The following is a 23417-nucleotide window of genomic DNA, read 5'->3' on the forward strand; positions in this document are numbered from 1 at the left end:
GTAAAAGTGAAGGAAAACACAACCGTTAATTGATTCATCGCATTATCTGTTATCTCAACTGTATGTTTAATCAATAGCTCGTCGCTATCTTCGCTGTCCATTTGTGCCTTTTGCCTGACGCGGGTCAGTTTGCTGGCTCTATAGGAGGTCGGAGTGACGCAGTCTCGCAAATTTGCTCCTCCAAATGGAGCGACGAAGTCCATCAAGACCCTATTAGGACCTCATTAAATTCGCTTAGTGAGATATTTTGCACCCTTCTTAACGGGCTGAAGTGTGAACGCGTGCTTTTAGACAAACAGCGAGAGACGCGCTCGGACTGATCGCGGATCTGCTTTAGTTCTTCAGCTTTTGACGACTCCTGCAAGTGTTTAAGTTATGAGCTGTTTTCAGATCAGTGGTTGAAGGCGGTAATTAAACATCAACAGACAGCAGCAGAAACGGGTCGTTAGAAAATCAAAATGTAGCCTATACGTCTAAAGGTTATTTTGAAATAAAGATGTTTAACATTCTATGAGATGAAGAAAGAATTTTCGTGTTAATAAATTGCTTTGTATAATCTCAAACTAGCTAAATAAAAACATAGCTAGGCCTGCATGTTGTTGTATAATTATGCATTTAAAAAAAAAAAAGAAAAAAAAAAAAAAGAACAGGGTTACATTTCATTGAAGCTCATGACACTAGCCTACATGATGTAGAGGATTAGTTCATATTTTAAATGAAAATTACCCCAAGCCATCCTAGGTATAGGCCTATAACTTTCTTCTTTCTGATGAACACAATCTGAGATATATTAATAAATATCCGAGCTTTATAATGGCAGTGAGTGATACTAACGAGTATGAGCTGAAGAAAGTGCCTCCATCCACATCCATCCATCATGAACGTGCATGGCTCCAGGGGGTTAATAAAGGCCTTCTGAAGCGAAGCGATGTGTTTGTGTAAAAAAAAAAAAAATCCATATTTAACAAGTTATGAAGTAAAATATCTAGCTTCCACCAGACCGTCTTTCGTATTCAACTTAGGAAGAAAGCTTAACTGACGCGACACCAGTTTCGTTTTTTTTCCGTGACTTGAATACGGAAGACAGTCTGGTGGAGGCTAGATATTTTACTTCATAACTTGTTAAATATGGATATTTTTTTTATACAAATGCATCGATTCGCTTCATGGAGACACTTTCTTCAGCCTCATACTTGTTGATCCCTCTCACTGCCATTATGAAGGCTCGGAATCGGATGCATCAGGATATTATTAATATTTCTCTGATTGTGTTTATCAGAAAGAAGAAAGTCATATACACCTATAGGATGGCTTGAGGGTGAGTAAAGCTTGGGGTAATTTTCATTTGAAAGTGAACTAATCCTTTAACGCTTAAACATTGTTTTTAGTAGCTAATCAAGCGGTTGCTGTATACAAAATCAAAATGGAAACACCTAACAAAATAAAGTAATAAAATAAGAGTTCAATAACATGGGGACAGTATTGTTTTTTATTGATGGAATTAAATCGCCTAACCCAAAGGAACAAAATCTTGTCAACAAAAAAATAAAAAAAAGATTTAAAATTATAGAATAGAAAATACGACGTTGTAGGCTATTTCCATATAAATATAGTCTATATGGAACAGCAAGGAGAAGTTATAGGCACACTTTTTTATCTTTTGACCACGACTGCGTAGTCTACTCAATTTAATATTGCGTCGAATCCTAACTATATTATATATGGTCCCACTCCTCCTGTGTCGCCCCCCGTCGTCTTTCTCGCAGATGGTGTGTAAGTTTGCCCCTCTGTGTTGTTGCAATAACCTCGCGGTACCAGATTTCTCACCCTCACGCTGGGGCGCACTGTTTATACAACTGGAGAAGTCTTCACACCAAAATGTCCATAGCAGTCTCTATCCCAATCATTTGGCAAACAGCACCAAACCCCCTCTCAAAACAACCTCCGATCATTTGGCATCGGCACCATCGCCCAGCCCCGCCTCTGCAGCACCAGCTCCATATAAACCCCGAGAGCGAGTCTCCTTCATTCATTCACTTCCCTCAGGAGGACAACGACTCATCCACAGCGTCCATCACTCGGAGATCTTCCAAAACAGGACTATTTAGGACTATCTCCAAGAAAGAAAGAAAAAGAGAGAGAAAGATGAATTCGGTGTGCTTTGCCGCTCCTCTTTCCGATACTATGAACACTAAGATCCAGCAGTCAAGCAGGTGAGCATTCTATTCTATTCTATTCTATTCTATTCTATTCTATTCTATTCTATTCTTTATTTAAAGGTTGACTGTTAAATGCTAAAATGTTACTATCATTCGATCCACAGCCCAGCTTCCCTGTGGAGACCGTGGCTCGTGACCAGAAAAGATGTACAAACTGAATGCCGGAAAACCAAGCTGGCTTGTGTAAGTTTTTCCACCACTGCAATTCTAATATTTCAATGGAATTTCCATCTGTTTAGGAATGTTATTAGGCTCAGAAAACACACGGTACCGTAACGCATCTCTATCAACGCCACAGTGCTATTTATTAGCCTACGTGTAATTCCAACGTCTTTTGTTTTGTTTATTTTTTTTGAATGGTGACTTGTAGAGTTTTTTAAAGTAGCAGCAGGTAGCTTTAAGGTGACAGACAGGCATGTGGTGAGCATTAGGCAGCAGAAGGTGCGACTGTAGAGCTGTTTCATTGACACCGAGCCATTCAGTGACGCAAAGGCAAACTGAGAGAGACACTCGGCCATATGGCACCACTGTCTGAGTGTGAACACGGAGTCTGTGCCCAGAGACGAGGTGTAGGGGAAAACAGCTCCCAGAGAGCAAGCGCTAACTCGCTTGCCAAGATTTAAGCAGACACCTCTAGGTTTGGGAAAGAGAGTTGGAGTCATTTTCCCACAAACACTTTAGCCTGACACCCTCCATGTCACAGCTTTTGCATCCTGCCCAGGGTGTTATACACCCACGAAGCTGGCAGTGATATCACCTCATAAACACTGGACAGGAAGCATTGTTTTGAGCTGAGTTTTGTGCCTGTGGTCTTACACGTCTTTTCTCACTCTTTCCAGCCTTACTCCAGGCCAGAAGTGCCCAGTAACACTACAACAGATGGCAAGATGCAATCTTTCCAGCACCCTGTCAGGTCAGTACACATTTCATTTTACTTGAGCAATAGTTTTGTTTTGCAACATGATTTTCTTTTAGCCCTAAACCCCTAATCTGTTCCAAATAAGGCTTATTTTACCATGCTGATTTACAAAAAAAAAAACAGGTTCTTTGTATTGTAAAATGTGAAATATTTTTCAGTGTATTTACCAGTTTATTTCTTCACATTTTAGGCTGTACTGGCCCAGATCAAAATCCTACGACTACCTCTTCAGCGATGGCGAGGCCCTGCTCAGAAATTTCCCAGTGCAGGCCACCATTAACTTCTACGAAGAGTCAGACAGCGAGGAGGAGGAGGACAGCTGTGACGAAGATGACGACAGCGACGTCGAGGAGTGTCTTAAACTTAACGGTCACTTCACCAGTTACAACTGAGCATCCGCCCTCTCTGCAAATGCGACTTTACGCTGAGGAAATGTTCATAAATTTAACATTGACGCTGGATAATGCCACATCGCGCTCTATTAGAGAAGTCATGCCATCAATAATTCAGCGCATGGACATGGTCTGTCTTGTGAGCATCTAAAGCACAACCAGAATGATTTTACTGATTGTTTTATGCAGGAAACACTAGTTACACTGATGCAGAGACTTGCATAAATGTATTGCCTGTTAGAAACAGTGAAAATTCATTCCCACATTGGGAATTGTTGTTTTCAGAGCAATCTCAGGATTCTTCTTTTGTATATAAAATTCTATTTGTATTCTATTACCCATCCCTAACTTATGATTTATGTACATTTGATGTATATATGTATTTATGGCATATTTTTCTACTTTTGTACTTTTGATTTAAAATAAAATCTATTTAAATGAGTGCAAACCTTGTGCTTCTTCAGATAGGTCTGTTTTTGAACTCTCGTGTCCTTTGAAGTTCTCTGACACTATCTGCTGACTAGAAGTGGCTCTGCTGTTTGTCCATGTTTCAAACAAAAGAGGGTTGATAAAGGGCACGGTCCACAATGACATGCAGACCTAAGAATGTCTGATGTTAAAGATTGGACTCTTCCTGTGAAGTCACTGAGTTAACAGAGACCTGACTTGATTGCTTTGCTTTATCTATAGATATAGGAGAAAAAGCGGTTTCTTATAGGAGGCCACTGAATTTAGTTACTGAAAATTTCAAAAGGTTGGTGGACGTTTAGGACAGTCAGCCCAATTTGGTTGTTATATTTAAAAGAGACTTTTAAGGTCATTTTGCAACCTTGTGACATACTGATATTACAAAAATCACCATGGCAAGCCGTTTAAGCATTTAATTCCCCTGTCCCTAATAGTCATAATTTAGTTTTGACTAGTTAAAATTCCAATTCCAGGTATCTATTCTGCAAATTTGACTCATTGTAATTGGAATTAAGATATCTACAATGTGATTATGACTAGTCATATGCAATGAAGTTATCAATGCTATTTTGACTAGTCATATTCTTCCATTGGAAAATATCTTCTGATATCTACAAATGAGTTCTGGCTAGTAGAAATAGACTAGTAATTAAAGATATCTATAATTGATTTCATTCTAGGCATAATTCTAACTGGAGATATATCTCAAATTACAATTTTATAATAGTGATAATTAAATTATCATTATCGTTAAAGATATTATAATATGGCAAGCCGTTTTAGCATTAAATACCCCTGGATGTACTAGTCATATTTTAGTTTTGACTAGTCAAAATTCCAGTTCCAGATATCTATTCTACAATTTTGACTCATCGTAATTGAACTTAAGATATCTACCATGTGATTATGACTAGTCATATGCATTGAAGATCAATATGCATTGAAGATATCTAAAGTTATTTTGACTAGTCAAAATATACATTCGAGATATCTACAATGCTATTTTGACTAGTCATATTCTTCAATTGACTTCCACTGGAAAATATTTTCTGATATCTACAAATGAGTTTTGACAAGTAGAAATTGTATTGAAGATTACAAAGATTACAAATTAATTGATTTTCTACATGGCATAATTCTAATTAGAGATATCTCTAACTGAATTACCACTAGTAAAAATTATAGTTTGAGATATGGTGTTTGATTAATCATAATCAAATTTAAGATATCTTTAATTCATAATTTTTTAAAGATATCCAAAATACATTTGATATCTGAAAGTATTTTATTACTAGTAAAATTACAATTGTAGATATCTTGATTTGGAGTTTTGACTAGGCAAAACTTATTAATAGAGATCTTGAATTGGAATTCTTCTATGGCAAGCTGATTTAGCATTAAATACCCCTGGCTGTACTAGTCATAATTTGGTTTTGACTAGTCAAAATTCCAATTCCAGATATCTATTTTGGAATTTTGACTCGTCGTAATTGGAATTAAGATATCTACAATGTGATTATGACTATGCATTCAAGATAACTACAGTGCTATTTTGACAAGTCATATTCTTCCATTGACTTCAATTGGAAAATATTTTCTGATATCTACAAATGTTTTTTGACTTGTTGAAATTGTAATTAATGATATCTATAATTGATTTTGTACTAGTCATAATTCTATATCTCAAATTACAATTTTACTAATGATAATTAAATTATCGTCATAATCGTTAAAGATATCATAATATGGCAAGCCGTTTTAGCATTAAATACCCTGGATGTACTAGTCATAATTTAGTTTTGACTAGTCAAAATTCCAATTCCAGATATCTATTCTGCAAATTTTGACTCATCGTAATTGTAATTAAGATACCTACAATGTGATTATGACTAGTCATAATATGCATTGAATATATCTAGTTATTTTGGCTAGTCATAATATACATCGAGATATCTACAATGCTATTTTGACTAGTCATATTCTTCCATTGGAAAATATTTTCTGATATCTACAAATGCGTTTTAACTAGTATAAATTGTATTAAGGATATCTATAATTGATTTTCTACTAGGCATAATTCTAATTAGAGATATCTCAAATTACAATTTTACTAGTGATAATTAAATTAGAGATATCTCTAACTGGTGTTTGACTAGTCATAATAAAATTTAAGATATCTTTAATTCAACATTTTTAAAGATATCCAAAATACATTTGATATCTGAAAGTAATTTATTACTAGTCAAATTACAATTATGGAAATCTTGAATTGGATTTTTGACTAGACAGAACGTATAAATAGGGATCTTGAATTGGAATTCTTCCTAGTCAAAAAAAATATCTGGAAGACCTAGGAAGACCTTTCTTTGGAGATATCTGCATTTAACTTTGAGACTAGGAAGAATTTCAACGTAGATATCTGGAATTAACATCAGTCAAAATTCCTAGATATCTGAAACGTTCATGCAAATACACCTTTGCTAAGCCCCACCTTAAACATTTTATTAACCAATCCTACCTTGGAAACTGTTGTCATCCGCCATTTTGTCTAAGAAATGTTTAATAAAAGTCCTGTGTCTTTGGGTCATTTTAAACTGGCAAAATAATGCCAGTTAAACATTTATCAACTTGTAATCTTTTTAAAAATCAGCCTTCACCTTTTTGACTTGGTCTGCCTTGATTCTGAAGCATTATTGTCCGTCTCACATTTATTTGTACTATATTTCACATTTTTGGTGTGTAATTCCATTGTTCTTCACTCTTGTCTTTTAAAAATATATAATAAATAAATTCAGACGAGCGGTTTGCGGTTCTGTCTTTTTTGAACATTACACTCCAGTTGGTCCGTTTTTCAACATGATTTAATTAAAATCACAGCGCTACATAAACGCATGTTGGAGACTTTTTACCATATGAATGCATCCAGATATTATTTAATAACCCCTTAAAGGGATAGTTCACCCAAAAATGAAAATTCTGTCATTTATTACTCACCCTCGTGTCGTTCCACATCCGTAAGACCTTCGTTCATCTTAGGAACACAAATGAAGATATTTTTGATGATGTCTGAGAAATTTCTGTCCCTCCATAGAGATCCAACGCAACTACCAAGGTCCAGAAAGGTATGAAAAAGACATCATTAAAGTATTCCATGTGACTCCAGTGGCTTAAACTCAATTTTATGAAGCAACGTGAGTGCTTTGTTTGCGCAAAAAAAAAAAAATACACATAATTTACCACTTTATTTACAAAATAATATTATCCAAGGTGTTCGTGCAACAATGAGTCTCGCACGTGAGTCTCAATACTTTTGTAAATAAAGTGGTAAATTCTGTTTTTTTTGCGCAAACAAAGCACTCGTGTCTCTTCAAAAAATTGAGGTTAAACCACTGGAGTCACATGTGGTTTTAGATCTTGCATGAACACAAAATGCATGCTCTTGTGAACACTCGCGCATGTGCGTTGAGTTGACGCGAGTCTTAACACAACACGCATGCATCGTGAAGCTCTCGTGAACGCGCGTTACAGATCAATATTTTTGTAATAACGTGGTAAACTGTTTTTTTGTGCAAACAAAGAACTCACGTCTCTTTATAAAATAAACCACTGGAGTCACATGGAGTACTTTAATGATGTCATTCCTACCTTTCTGGACCTTGAAAGTTGTAGTTGCGCTGAATCTCTATGGAGGGACAGAAACCTCTCAGACTTAATCAAAAATATCTTAATTTGTGTTCCGAAGATGAACGAAGGTCTTACGGATGTGGAACGACACAAGGGTGAGTAATTAATGACAGAGTTTTCATTTTTGGGTGAACTAACCTTTTAAGTAATTCATCCAGTAGCTTTTCTCTCCGTGACAACAAAAGCAGACTACCGTTGTTAGCAGTTAGCACTAAGCATTAGGCAGGGAGGGGCTCTGGTGATGGGGAGGAGCTGAGTAAATTAAAGGCCAAAGTTCTTAACTCTTTACACGTACGTGAGGGTCAGCATACAGTGCGCGTAACGCAAATTTCATAATCAGAATAGTACGCAGCGCACACCACTGAATTTGTACTTAGTACGTGCAGGTCGCACATGCGCATTTAAATAATTTTTTTTTGCTGTAATTAGTTTATCCACAAGGTGGCAACCATGCCCTGGGGGCATCAATTTACAAGGTAGTCAAAGAACATCTGAATATATTTATTATATATTTTGAAAAGACAAGAGTGAAGAACAATGGAATTATACACCAACAATGTGAAAAAGCAAAAGCTTCTTTTTTTTTTTTTCTTTTCCATCTGACCATAGAACCAGTCCCATTTGAAGTTCCAGTAGTGTCAGTTACTTTTCAAATGTTCTATGGTCAAAAAAAAAGAAAGAAAAAAAAAGCTTTTTAGCAGCAAACTCTCAAGATGGGTTTGGTGCACACAGAGGTAAAAAGTACCCCATGTGTACAATGAAATATACTGCTGGATCTTTAATGTTGTGGGCAAGACAATGATCCAAAAAACAAACATCAAAACCAAAACAAAAATGTGTCGCTGAGTACAAAATGAAGCTTCTGCCATGACCATCCCAGTCCCCTGACCTGAACCCTATAGAAAATGAGTGGGATGAACTGAAGACAAGAAGCACCAACATGGAGCTGGGAATCTGAAGGGTCTGGAAGGATTCTGTATGAAGGAATGGTCTCTGATCTCTTGTCAGGTGTTCTCCAAACTCATCAGGCATTATAGGTGAAGACTCAGAGCTGTTATCTTGGCAAAAGGAGGTTGCAAAAAGTATTTAATAAAAGGGTATGATTAATTGTGAGAAATGTGTATTAGAGAAAAACATTTATTTCATAATGAGATCCTAAAAGTGTGCATACACACACTACACAACACAGATTTTGCGTACTCACAAAAGTAAATTCCCTTTATCAAGCCCAATCAGTGGAAAATTGTGCATACCTGCATTGCCACCGTCTCCTCCCTGAAATAACCCATCCTTGTTATACTGGCAAGTTCAACGGTACACGATAATACGGATGGTAAATGCCATCTGTGCCAACACATTACTACATTTTCCTACTCATATCCTTGTCTTGTTAAAAAACAAAATGAAAAAAAATCTAATAGGGAAGCATATTATTCTCTTTCATTTCAAATGACAAATTAGTTTATTTGTTTTAGGCATTATGCTATATATTTTAGGATGTTTAAATATTTTTAGTTGAAACAGAACAGATATTTTTAAGATTTTTCAAAAGTAATACATCAATGTGTCACTGACAGAACATTTAAAAATTAAACATACAAGTATTTCAGTTTACTTCAAATTTGACAAAATATTTCCATAATGTTGAGCAAAAAAATAAGGAAGGGGTCATCATTAGGGTTCTTCCCGTCTGCACACGACACCACCGACAGCATACCTGTGTGTGTCATCACACCTACTCAAACTGGGCAAAGGACCGCTTGACCACCGAATGAGTCTGGCAGTATCTGTCTTTATACTGTCTGCTAATCATGTGCACTATTACTTCAGGATAATGATTTCTTGTCATTTTAAAGCCTTAATTTGACACTCTTGTGAATTGAGTTAAGAGTGAAGTTTTAAATCATTCTGTTTCCTTCATTACTGAGCTCACACCAGTCAAAGAACACATGCACATGGCCCAGAGTGTGCTTATGGTGAGCACATATTTACAGCAATTTTATTTTTATTTTTTTTATAAAACCCAGTGTGCACATGGGAAATTGTTTACGCAAATTTCAAAGGTCCAAACTTCAAGTAGTCCATAAACAAATGTCAACAAAAACATCCAACATCAGACTGCTAGTAGAATTTCATTTGATGACACATTAGCACAGCAAAACACAGAGACAGTAATTGGGGAAAAAAGTCCCTGTCTCCGTGAAACCAAAGACATTTATTTGCTGCAGTTTGAGTCAAGTATGCTAGTCCTTCTACACTGGGTGCTGTTGTTACTCCAAACCCAGGAGGTAGTTGATGCCTTGTACCAGCCCAATGATAACAGGCTGCCAGGCCACGAGGTAGCGCAGCCAGTCCAGCAGCTGTCCGTACATGACATGGGGTCTCTCCCATCTAAGGACAGAGTTAAGGTGCTAAATTTGCTATTTTAAAAAACAAAATGGGTGCATAAAATGGGTTTATTTAAACATTAAATAAGTTGAAACCTGCCAGATCCTGACGTGAAGCAGTAATAAGCTGCTGAATATACATTATTCCATGCAAACAATACATAGACATGACATAGCTATTCACCTGATTGGAATAAAATCAGTAAAATAATAACCTGGTTGGCTCACTTCTCTTATAGTTTCAGGAAAATGTCAATACGTTGTCAAATTTCACTAAATTTGACACTCATGTACCTGCTCAATCTGAAGACAGAAGAAACAGGGCTTGGCCATTCGTCAGCACTATAACACAACAAAACATGAAAGTGGCTCAAGAGTTGCAATCATTGTTGTGTAAAACATGGCTTCCATCAGCCAATCACATTTCCAGCAGTTATTAGACAAGGTTAACAAAAGCCAATCAGAAAGAAAGGCTGAGGACATAAGTATGGAAGCTTGTTTCCGCCACTAAATAAAAAATAAAAATAAATAAAATAATTGCGACTTTTTACTCACAATTCAGACTTTTTTTCTCACAATTGCAACTTATAAAGTCAGAATTGCGAGATATAAACAATTGCGAGAAATAATGTCAGAATTGTGAGTTATAAACTTGCATTTGCTAGAAATAAACTCGCAATTCTGACTTCTTTTAACTGAATTGAGATATAAACTCAATTCTGACTTCACAACTCGCAATTGCAAGTTATAAAGTCAAAACTGCGAGATATAAACTCACAATTCTGAGAAAAAAAGTCAGAAGTGAGAGATATAAACTTGAAATTTGAGAATTTCGCAATTCTGACTTTATAACTCACAATTCTGACTTTATAATTCACAATTGCGACTTTACATCACAATTCTGACTGAGATAAAAAGTCGCAATTACCTTTATTTTTTATTCAGTGGCGGAAACAAGCTTCCATACATAAGTGACTCTTGCCCAGAAAGTTTAGTGCAAAAAGAAAGTTTAGTGCAAAAATAAAACCTGTGAAGGTGTTTTTTTTTTTTTTTTTTTTTGTAGGTCTGGTGTGACTGGGGTGTAACTTAAGCGAACCTGAACCTTGTTAAGCACCTTATCTAAATGATGTGCGATTCTGGGCCGCCTTATTTAAACAATGTGTTAGTCTGGTCTGCTGCTAAGCTGCTGTCGCTCCAGTTTTGGAATTTTGTTACTTTTCATTAACATTTGTCCTGACAACTCCCTAAATTTGTACACTCATTCATTTGCAGTCACGACTGACTAACATTACAGAAAACTAATATTTTGATTATGTTGTGTTATTAATTTCTTGATTCAAAAATGAAAAAAATGAATACATAAATAAAAAATTAAATGACTTTGTCATTGAGAAGGAAACACTTCGATGCGTACTGCTGTCTGTCGGAAGCTAGTTATTTTAGCTTTTAAAAAGTTTTAAATAACGCTGCACTGAAGCATATATTGGGAGTTTAATTTTTTTGTGAATAAATTATATAAATATTGTTCGTTGTATGGTGATACAAGCAGGGGAATTTCTGAATGAGTAACTGCGTAGCCTATACTGTATGACAGCTGGTGAAATATAACCGCCCGCCTGTAAATTCGAGCAACGGTCTGAGTGGCCATACAAGCTACAAACAAGTAGAAAATAATTTCTTTTTAGATTATACAACAACAACTTGGAAAACAGACAAAACAGAAAAGGTAAGAAGCGATATTTGAGAAAAGAGCATATTAATCTAATAGCCGCATAACCATAGTGGAACTAACTTTACCCTGCGTCACGTGATTTCCGAATCTTGTGAAAAATGCTAATTGTGTTCGTCTGAAAGAAGGTAATCATATACACCTAGGATGGCTTGAGGGTTAGTAAATCTAACCCTTTAAAGGACTGTGCCCGTGACACACCAAGCCGACAGTCGGTCAACGTTGGGCCATCGGTGAGCATCTGTCGGGCTAGTTTTTGCAGTCAGCTCTAGTCAGGCTTGTGTCGCTGGGGCAATCGTTGAGAGAGAGCACTCTGATTGGCTGTTTAATTTAGCAAACGAGTCAGTGTGCGAGAATAAAAGCGAAAGTGACAAAAGGGGAAAAAAAAGAAACCAAGACGGCACAGAGCGAAAACTGATCTAATTTTAAATCATCTTACCTGAGCATTCCAATCCGCAAATATTTTCAATATTTAACATGAGCAACTCAGAATGAAGAAAGTGATCATGATAGATATTCAAAACGCTGCTTTGTTTACGGTTCGTCAATTAGTAATTTCTTACTCAGTGGTTAAAATGTATAACAAAATAAAATAACATTTACACTGCAATAAAACCCTTGGCACAAAAATCACATGACTAACAGTTTAAAGGATTAGTTCACTTTCAAATAAAAATTTCCTGATAATTTACTCACCCTCATGTCACCCCCAAGATGTCCATGTCCTTCTTTCTTTAGTCGAAAAGAAATTAAGGTTTTTGATGAAAACATTCCAGGATTATTCTCCTTATAGTGGACTTACGCAACTTACAGAACGAACGCGGCGCCAGTTTCGTTTTTTCCGTAAGATGAATAGGGCCGGACATACAGCGTAAGCTTTTTAAAGAATACGGAAGGTGGTCTGGCGGAAGCACTTGCGAGGTGATCATTTGTGTTTACAAAGCATATACATTTTTCTTTTTTTTTTTCTTTTTTTTTTTTTAGAAAACGACCGATCGTTTCGCTAGATAAGACCCTTATTCATCGTCTGGTATCGTTTAAAGCCCTTTGAAGCTGCACTGAAACTGTAATTTTGACCTTCAACCGTTTGGGGCCAATTGAAGTCCACTATAAGGAGAAAAGTCCTGGAATGTTTTCGTCAAAAACCTTCATTTCTTTTCGACTGAAGAAAGAAGGACATGGGCATCTTGGATGACATGGGGGTGAGTAAATTATCAGGAAATTTTTATTTGAAAGTGAACTAATCCTTTAAGCCAACTGCTATGGTGTGTCTAAAATTATGTTACAAACAGAAGAAGGGTTTTGTTAAAACACCTTGTGAAAGCATTCCTTTCTCAGTAATGAGCGAAGGACTGAAAAAGGTCACTGTTTTTGTAGGCATTTCATATATAAAGTCTGCTTTATAATCAGCTGAATCTTTGAATCAGGGGAAAAAGAGGTGTGACTGGCAGGTCCAGCTTATGAAAAGAGTGGGAAACCCAAACCATTACTATTGTTTGCTCTTGAGACACATAGAGAGATAGTATGAGAATAGATAGTAAGCTTGAACCGGGAACTAAAACCAAAGTTAGCCAATGTTTTTTTTTGGGGTTTTTTCTGCTCTACTCAAAACATTACAGGACTTAAAGGATATTTACATGCAACAAACTCTATTCTATAGTACAAATAATGTACTAGCATTTATAAATGTCTACTTAAAATATCATCCATGTATGTAGCACAAATGGTGCAGGACAATTTATATGCTGAAGTTTAATTTAATTAACTTGCCCCTGGTTTCACAGATAAGGCTCAAGTCTAACCCAGACTAAAACACATGTTTGAGTTGTTTTAACTGAAAGCAACTTGCACTGACATATCTGACAAATATGACAGTGCTATCGTTTTGTCTCAAGATGCACACCAGTAGTGTTTTTTTCTAAGCTACTTAAATGTCTTAATTGAACTAAGGCCTAATCCTGGCTTATTCTAAGCCCTGTCTGTGAAACCAGGCCTGTGTTTTTGAGGTCAATAAAGGATACGGGTTACTAAACATCCTTTTAAGGTCAACTTTTTCTTTGCAGTATGGACACGTCTGCTTCTTTCCCACAATGCACCAGCCACGTATGCAAAACTCATGGAATCTGGGTAATAAATAGGTTAAGGAAACAAATGTATGCATCATACAGTCACTGCTGAAAAGGGTTCAAATTTGCAAAAGATGCTTTTACAAAAGGTAAAAACATTCACTGATGCTCCAGAAGGAAACACGATGCATTTAGAATCAGTGGTGTAAACTTTTGAACTGGATGAAGGTATACATTTTTCTTATTTTGTTTAAAGTTCATATTTTTTCATTTAGTACTGCCCTTCGGAAGCTACTTACATGTCTCCCAGAAGACAAAACAAGCCCAATGATCTTCAAATGCAAAAAGTTTTCACCCCCCACCCTTAATGCATCGTGTTTCCTTCTGGAGCATCACAGAATGTTTGAACCTTTTTTAATAGTTGTGAGTCCCTCAGTTGTCCTCAGTGTGACAAGATGGATCTCAAAATCATACAGTCACTGCTGGAAAGGGTTCAAATATGCAAAAGATGCTGGAAAACCAAAGATTTTTTGGGACCTGGAGGATTTTTCTGAAGAACAGAGCTCAGTTTAACTGCTCAGAACAAACAAGGGACTCATGAACAACCATCACAAAACAAACAAACAGTCGTAGATCATCCAGGTAACCTCACACAGTATTAAGAATCAAGTGTATGCAAACTTTTGAAAGGGGGTCATTTTTATAAAATCAACTTTTATTTTGTCTTGTGGACCATATGTAAACATCTTAAGTAAAATATCTTATTCAGGACAGTAAGAAATGAAAAATAAAATGCATTTTTTTTGTATGGTCCCCTCTTATTTTGTTAAAATAATTAACATTTGTCAGATTCTGCAAGGTGTATCCCTCCATAGACAGCTATGAAATTGAAACTTTGACGCTTCAAAAAGTTCATAAAGAGATCCTAAAATTAATCCATAATAACTGAGCAGTTTAGTCCAAATTTTCTGAAGAGACTTGATCACTTTTTTATGATGAACAGATTTAATTAAGTCTTTTATTCACATATAAACACTGATCAGCGAACATAAACAGAAGCTCAACCGAACCTGAATGACACATGAGAACAAACCTCTTCCGGAAGCTCAAATGTGTTGCGTAATGTGAGGATGAACCTCATTGGTTCTCGCACGTGTCAAGCAAACATGCTTGAGCTTCCGTTTACCACAACTGATGTGTGAGCTGATGAATGTTTATATATGAATAAATGCCTAAATTCAATCTGTTCAAATTTGGACTAAACCGCTCAATTCATATGGATTCGTTTTATGATCTCTTAATGAACTTTTTGAAGCGTCAAAGTGGTAGTTGCCTAGCTGGTTATTTAAAGGGATAGTTCACCCAAAAATGAAAATTTGATGTTTATCTGCTTACCCCCAGGACATCCAAGATGTAGGTGACTTTGTTTCTTCAGTAGAACACAAATGATGATTTTTAACTCCAACCGTTGTGGTCTGTCAGTCGTATAATGCATGTCAATGGGAACTTCGTCTATAAGAGTAAAAAAAAAAAAACATGCACAGACAAATCCAAATTAAACCCTGCGGCTCTTGACAACACATCGATGTCCTAAGACACGAAACAATCGGTTTGTGCAAGAAGCCGAACAGTATTTATATAATTTTTTACCTCTAATACACCACTATGTCCAACTGCCTTGAGCATCTGGTTGGTGAGGTCTGAAAACGCGCTCTGATGCCGGAAGTGATCTCTCGCGAGTATATGTCAATGAGTGCGAGACATCACTTCTGGCATCAGAGTGCATTCAGACCTCACACACCGGATGCTCAAGGCAGTTGGACATAGTGGTGTATTAGAGGTAAAAAATTATATAAATACTGTTCGGTTTCTCGCACAAACCGATTGTTTCGTGTCTTAGGACATCGATGTGTCGTCACGAGCCGCAGGGTTTAATTTGGATTTGTCTGCATGTTTTTTTGACTCTTATAGATTGAGTTCCCATTGACATGCATTATACGACTGACAGACCGCAACGGTTGGAGTTAAAAATCATCATTTGTGTTCTACTGAAGAAACAAAGTCACCTACATCTTGGATGACCTGAGGGTAAGCAGATAAACATCAAATTTTCATTTTTGGGTGAACTATCCCTTTAAGGTCTATTTAATATTCTGGCTTTCAGCACTATTTGTGTGTGAATTTGAAAATGTGAGCAGGGCAAACTTTGGTTGACTTGACATGGAATGACCCACCTTCATTTCAAAACATAAGTTAAAAACAAACATTTTCCAAAATTTCCATACTCTGTACGAAGCCTGCAGATTTACAGTTAATTTATGATGTCTGCAAAGTGGTAAAGGATACACATGGTTGCAGGAGAGTCTGTAGGTGTTCTCAATGATCCCCTCTTCACTCACATCCACAAGGATTGGCTGACCACAGACAGCACAGATGCTGTCCGACAGGTGTTTAGTGGGCATTCCAGATGCACTGTAAAACTGACACATCAGATCTGTACATTAGGGTTCATACACTCTTTGACCAATGAATTTCCATGCCTTTTCCAGTAGCTCATGATTACTACATAAGATTTTTTTTTTTATATAATTTTGTTGAGCTTGTCCTGAAAAAGTAATTCATAGCCAATGAAATAATGAAATAAAAAATTAATATAATGATAATTTCAATAAAATAATTATAGCCTCACTTTGAAAACACTAGAATTTAAGGATGCTTTCACAGAGGTTTTGCTGCAGACTGCAGAGCTTGGCTCAATTTGGTTAGTGTAAGCAGCTTTTTAAATGGTTTGCAACTGGTGTGACAGCAATCGGGCGAGATGCTAGATGCAAAAGTAAATTGCTGCTGATAACATATGGGCATGACAGCCAAGAGCTGTTGTGTGTGTTAAGATTTCATAGTAAAACTAAAAGAAGGGAGTTAAAGAAAATGAACGCTGGCAGTTTTATAGGCACGTTAAGGGGATGGAATCAAACTTGAAATCAGACCAAGCAATACAAGAGAAAAAGTGTGAAAACAGCCTGTGAGTGCTCAGATAAGCCAATGTGTCAAAAACAGGTAAAAGCAACATGATGTTTATCCACTGATTCAAGCACTTACCCCAACTGTAGATGCCATAAAATCTGCACACATCTCTGCAAAATCCCGACCGAGTACACCATAGTACAGGCCGTAAAAAAGAAGCGACACACCAAAGTCCATGGCATCTTCTGGCTTTATTCTAAGAGCATAAAGGGAGGTGACATAAGACTCAGCATAAATTATTAGCTCTTAAGGCAAAAAAGAGATTGAAAATGGTGAAAAACATTTAAAAATGGCCTGTAGATAGAGTCTGATGTTTATAAAAACATAATGTTATAGTCAGATATCCTGATGATTCAGTGTTTAAACATGAAGCTTAATAACTCACCTAAATATAAGATTGATGCCAAAGAGGGTGAACATAACTACAGTATAGCCCACAATGCCCGTAGTGTAGCTGATCTTATACAAAAGGAGGAACCATTTATAAACAAGCCTGTGTGGAGAGAGAGACAACAGAGTAAACTCACCAAGATGTGAATCTCACCAAGAAATGTCTGGGTCCTATTTCACCCCAAAAATCAAAAGATAAAATAAATGCAAAAATACACCCACTGTCATTTACCTCGTATCATTCCAAACCTGTATGATTTTATTGTAGAGGAAAAATAAATAAATAAATAAATAAATAAACAAATAAAATGCCTATGGCTAGATCAGGAGAGTAAAGGCTGAAATTAAGTGTTGTTTTATGTTTTTTAAATGAAGGGAAAGACCTGTTAATGTTTAATGTTCAGAGTTCAGAGCTTCTGTTATGTTTAATTTTTAATAGTTACCATTGTGCTGAAGAGTAGAGCTTATGGTTAGGTTGTAGATGGCTGCATGCACAAAAACTACGATCAATGAGCAATAGCTTTACTAATGCCAGTGCAGTAACAAGTATCTTTCCACTTGTGCTGTGCTAGTTGCAGACAGGCTTTAATTGTACAACAATTGTCTTTTTCATTCAGTCAAAATCACAGACTTGAATATATTGTAATTTACTTAATATGTTTGAACTGAAATAACTAAAAACATTGATTAAAAGGAATAGTTCACCCAAAAATTTACTCACCCTCAAGCCATCCTAGGTGTATATGACATTCTTCTTTCAGCCATACACAACCGGATTTATATTAAATAATATCCTTTCCCATGTTTTCCCAAGTAATCCATAAGACTCCAGTGAGTTAATAAATGCATTCTGAAGTAAAGCAATGGGTTTTTGTCAGGAAAAAATCCATATCTAAAACTTCAAAAACTATAATCACTGGCTTCCGGCAACGGCCAATCAACCTCAACCTCAGTGAGAGGCGTCATTTGACGTCACTTCCAAGATGCCCGCAAGTCTGCTTCCAATGAGCATAAACGTAAAAACAAACTATAACATTAGCCATTAAGTCTATGTAATAATACTTCATTTTTGCTTTTCGTCAGTTGTTTTCAAAGAACTTATGTTGTTTTTATTCTGTTTTTGCCATAATTGACATAACACTATATATGCTCTCATTGTGTCATGGCGACATCATGTGGTCAACATGTGAACGTGACGTCTGACTGCCTAGAACTCACTGAGGTCTGAAGTGGAAAATTTAATTTGGGATATTCCCACGTCCAAACTTGTCTGGAATGCAGCATAAGCTTAGGTGAGATTTGACGAATGAAGAAGTGCAGATGATAGAGCAAAACAAACGCTGATCACGAATTAGAAATCTAAAATGAGAAGTCTTAAAGAAAAATGTGGGAGGATTTCAATACAAGAAAAGAGGAGCTACGTCATACGTCGGGTCAGAGGTCACCCTTCCACTGGAACTCGAACACAAACCCATCGCTTTGTTTCAGAAGGCATTTATTAACCCACTGGAGTCGTATGGATTACTTTTATGATGGATGGATGAGCTTTTTTCTTTTCAATGCCATTACAAAATTGGGAAGGATATTATTTAATATAATTACGATTGTGTTCAGCTGAAAGAAGAAAGTCATATACACCTAGGATGGCTAGAGGGTGAGTAAATTGTGGGATAATTTTCATTTTTGGGTGAACTATTCCTTTAAGTTCAACTAAAAATATATGTTTAAATTCAAGATATACAGGGTCATTTTCCCCATGAGTTTGCCTTATATACATAATTATATAGTTTAGCAATATCACCCAAGCAAGAGTGCTGTTTTTTTGTGACTATCAATTGCAAATGTCATAATACAGATCAATAAACATTAAGTTAACATTGTTATATGTCACACTGTTGCATTTAATGAGGATTCATTTAAATGAATCGCATGAATGAATGACTCATTGAGACTGACTTGTTGCCACCTACTGGAGATTTAAGTTTCATAACTAAAGTATTGTTTCATTTTAAAAAAATAATTTCATAATGAAATATTCAATTAAAAAAAAATTACATCTCATAGCATTATTAATGTAATTATAAATGCAGTGTAAATGCATGCAAGCCACCTCTGAGCTGTATTAAAGTCTGTAAATACATCTAAATGTCACTTCAGCTGCAGCATACTGTACGTGCCACCTATGTAATGCAAAGATGGATTTTGTTGATATTGATTTCATTTGACTGGTAAGTGTATTATTATTCCAATTGAATTTATGCAACAAATTTGATTAAACATAATTTATATCTGATGATGGTTAATAAATCTTTCGTCTTCTGCACTTTATTCCTTTATCATTCATGGTGTTCATTTAGTAGTTGTGTTAGTTACTCTTGTTTATCTTTTGTTAATAAAAAAATTATTTTATTGTACTTGTGTCTTCCTTGTGATAACCAATGTTTCAGATAAATCAGCTGACCAACTCCCTCCGCTTTACTTTAATTCTAAATGATTGAACAGCCTCCAGTTGGGAGTGTTCTCATACTGCCAGTGTCAAGGTAAAAGACCTTGATTGGTGCCCCAAACTAAGAAAGGGGGAAGGTGGTCATCTGATGTACTCATAACCACACCTTAAGTGACGTGTGATCCAAAAATCACAACTTCAGCAGTGACATGAGTACCAATCGCTCCATTACTTAGCATCCTTGGATGGGCGAAAGTAAAATCACTACATCCATGACAGGCCTAAACCAGCCAAGGTAACTGCACAAAAACACACTCAGGAAAATATTGTCTAATTATTGTTATCGTCAAAATCACAGAAAATACTAAGATACCATTTTTATCAATACTGCACACCCCTACTTCAAACAATTTATACAAGAACCAAACATGGACACAGAAAGTCAAATACAACTAAACAGGGTTAGTCCCATGGCATGATGGTAAAGCTATTTTTGGTTACCTCGGAGTGGTGCAGTCCAGTGGTTTGCGGGTAGCGCGAAAACTGATGAACGCCGTGACAACAGAGAAGATGAACCATGTCACCAGAAACCTCCACCAGTGCAGCTTAGTGGTGAAGTACAGAGGAACGACCCACATTTGGAAGAGGGTTACCAACTTGGGAAAAAAAAAAAAAAAGAACACTTGTAAATCGACTGAAAATTACAACCAAAAGCTGCACAATGTGGCATCTTATATTATATTCCGAGTTGTGTTGAGATAAAAATAGCAATAGGACAGTGTCAGTAGCTCAACCATTTGACGTTATGCACTGTGCACCTAAACACAATGGCGCTGCCCATTTTCCAAATCGGTCCAATATGTGATGGATCTTTTAAATAACGTAAATCTTTCATGGGTTTTCTACTACATATTTCAGTAAGAGACATCATTTACGTTATATTAAGCCATACAAGTCTTAACACCAGGGATTCCCTTTAAGTGACTGCATATCAAGTGATTTTCTCTAGATTTGAAGCAGGAATTTGTTTGTTTGTTTGTTTATTTGTGCATGCCACCCCAATGAAATCACTGGATCTTATCTGGCCAACCCTAAAAACAACTTGATTCTAGCTGATACAAGAAGTAAGCAAATAAAACTAAAAATATAATAAATAAAAATAAACATAAGAAGCCTAACATTTAAGTTTTTTGTAAGTGCACATGAAGTGAAAAACAGAAGAAAACATATGGCATTTGGGTAACATTTAGCAAGTTTTAAATCTAGGACCTCTGACATTTTCACAAACACATTGGTTGACCAAAAATGTGTCATGCATGTTATTGCTTTCGTTTTTTTTTTTTTTTTTTGCTGTAGTTAGACGCCAAGCACCAAAGGTGCATATGCACCTGCTGTATTCGTTAGTCATCGTCGTCATTTTCTTCTTGAAGAGTCTACTGGTGTATTTCCACTGTGTGGAACAACTCGCTTCAAAGTGGGTGGGATTATAGACTGATCATTATAGTTGCGCCGCCTTTACTGCCGTGGATCTGCTCTTCGGCTATCAACAAGTCTGCACCTCATCTACTGACTACGATACAGCCATTTCTTTTTTCAAGTTGCGTGCGACGGTTGTATAAAGCAAGTCGTTTAAAAAAATTGTGCGAACAAATGGTACTGCGGTGGCTGTTACTGACTACTTAAATCTAGAGGGTTTGGTGTCTTGTGTTTCAAATCCAATGATGCTGGTCGTGATGATTCTCTCTGACCAATCAGTGATCTGCAGTGTTTACATGTCACATTTAGTATCGGTTCAGCATGCTTGGAACCTCAACCGAGGTGGTACCATTTAAGCGAGCCATACTGTTCCGTACCGAGCCATCCCATGCAGTGGAAAAGCGCCAAAAAGTGTTCCGTACCGAGCTGTACCGTTTTCAACTCTTCAAAATGTTTTAGACCCTGTTTACACCTGTATTTAGAATTGTCCACTTGTCCAATCGACTAAATGCATCTTAATACCAGGTGTAAACAGGGCCTTAGTGTCTGGTAGGCATAGCAAGTTTAAGTTGTTTTTTTAAGCTGACACTGGGTTGAGAGCGCTGACGCTATTGTTTGACTTACTGGTTTGTTCGTGAGATAATACAACTGATGGTATTTGAGTGCTTGAAAATACTCGACTTTTGGTGGAGGCACAAAGAATGGGATTGAGTTATTTTAGAGGAGACGAGAGAGTTTTGTGCTTGTGAGTTAGGTTGAACAATCACTAGGTTCTGCTACAAAATGGCTACTGATTTAGACTTATTTATGAAGTATCCTAGTGAGAAATTGTTTAAACAACTAACAAGAGAACAGTTGCTGGAGGTGGCAGCTAAGTATGAAATACATTTAACCACCAAAGATGAAGTCTAAGGAGAATGTTGCATTAATTGTTAAAGCAGCTCTGATTGAGTTGGAGGCGCATGATATTGATAAACCTTTGTTTTTGGGGATTATGATAGGGCTGTTCTATTACTGCTTTAACACTCTCTTGAGCAATAAAAAGAGCTAATGCCCTTACAGATAGAAAAGATAAATTGAATAGCATAATTAAGACTCATAAATTGGAGGTCAAGGCCTTATGTTTTCAGTTAACTGGTGAGGGTAAGATGGAGGACAGTTCAAGTGACTGAACCAGTTCTGTTAAAAAAAAAAAAAAAAAAAAAAAAAAAAAAAAAAAGAGTGGGATGTGGCCCATAATATTAAGCTTTTACCCAAATGTAGTGAGTGATTTTGACAGTTTTCGGTTTGTTAGAACATTTCGCACATGATAATGGCCAGATATTGAACAAACACTATTGTTACAGTGTGTGCCAAGAGTTAAGGCACAAAAGGCCTATTCTTCTTTAAGTGTTAAGGATAGCCAGAACTATAAAAAGGTTAAAGAGCTTGTTAAGAGCTTGTGAGTTAGTACCAGAGAAATTTAGCAATATGCAAAAACCTGAAGACCTATAGTGAGAAAAAAAAAAAGAAGTTAGATCACTGGTGTACTGCCAGAGGTGTAATTAGTCATGAAAATCTTCATGATTTGCTTGTTAGAACAGTTTAAAAGTATTTTGACTTAGCATTTTTCTGACCAATTATTCCTTCAAGTGGACTATATTAGTGGAGTAATGTAGGGAATAGTGAATGAGGGTATAGGGGGCAATTTCAAAGATGTTAAGTTTGGGGAAGATTGGACATTGCATGTTTGAGTTACAACAACTTCCTGTTTCATGGCATTAATAGCATGCATTAACACTTAGTTAAGTGTTGCTAGCATGTTTTAACATGTTTAGCATTCATATTTTAAGTATGTTAGAGATCCAAGTGGACAAACAAGATACCCTGAAGGATGCTGTTCCTTTGTTGTTCTAATCATATGGACTATTTGGTTACAGACACTTTCAGTTGATTGCGTATGAGGCACAGTCACAGTATAATTGTATTGACTAAAGATAACTGAAATACACAATTTTTAAAATGCAGTCAATCTGCTATTTTATTCAAACTGTTAATCCTGGTCGGAAGCTTCCGTAAATATTTAGCTTATACATAGTTAAATTTCAATTCAAGGTTAATGGTGCAGCGCAAATAAATGTAGTAGTGCACAAGTTAGTGCCCTTTCACATCAAAACTAGGCTAAGTTGTAACTTACGCACAGCTGGTTGCTATCAGCCCCTGTCCATCTCAAAGATT

General features: G+C 36.4%; 2 protein-coding genes and 1 long non-coding RNA gene across 5 annotated transcripts in view; 1 reads left to right on the forward strand and 2 right to left on the reverse strand.

The window, feature by feature from the left end:
• Positions 1 to 1360: 1360 nt before the first annotated feature.
• On the forward strand, positions 1361 to 3972 carry ripply1 (ripply transcriptional repressor 1). The gene is made up of 4 exons (XM_051877687.1): positions 1361 to 2213; positions 2324 to 2402; positions 3059 to 3132; positions 3329 to 3972. Exons 1-4 carry the CDS (start codon positions 1879 to 1881, stop codon positions 3528 to 3530), a joined length of 690 nt encoding a protein of 229 aa, XP_051733647.1. The 5' UTR covers positions 1361 to 1878; the 3' UTR covers positions 3531 to 3972.
• A 4831-nt stretch (positions 3973 to 8803) lies between these two features.
• The window catches only part of rnf121 (ring finger protein 121), a 33354-nt gene continuing 18740 nt past the window's right edge, over positions 8804 to 23417 (reverse strand). For all 3 annotated transcript variants that reach the window (XM_051878102.1, XM_051878104.1, XM_051878103.1), the window contains 6 exons: positions 20226 to 20380; positions 17274 to 17381; positions 16964 to 17084; positions 16211 to 16344; positions 13820 to 13921; positions 8804 to 10073 (listed from right to left, as the gene is read on the reverse strand). In XM_051878102.1, the coding sequence (XP_051734062.1) occupies positions 9953 to 10073; positions 13820 to 13921; positions 16211 to 16344; positions 16964 to 17084; positions 17274 to 17381; positions 20226 to 20380 (741 nt within the window). In that variant the 3' untranslated portion in view covers positions 8804 to 9952. The remainder of the gene's footprint in view (positions 10074 to 13819; positions 13922 to 16210; positions 16345 to 16963; positions 17085 to 17273; positions 17382 to 20225; positions 20381 to 23417) is intronic.
• On the reverse strand, positions 10338 to 13811 carry LOC127503902 (uncharacterized). The gene is made up of 2 exons (XR_007927247.1): positions 12238 to 13811; positions 10338 to 10411 (listed from the first exon to the last, which is right to left on the reverse strand). It is a non-coding gene; the product is annotated as an uncharacterized LOC127503902 (long non-coding RNA).

Source organism: Ctenopharyngodon idella, chromosome 21 (genome assembly GCF_019924925.1).
Source record: "Ctenopharyngodon idella isolate HZGC_01 chromosome 21, HZGC01, whole genome shotgun sequence".
NCBI classification, from domain to species: domain Eukaryota; kingdom Metazoa; phylum Chordata; class Actinopteri; order Cypriniformes; family Xenocyprididae; genus Ctenopharyngodon; species Ctenopharyngodon idella.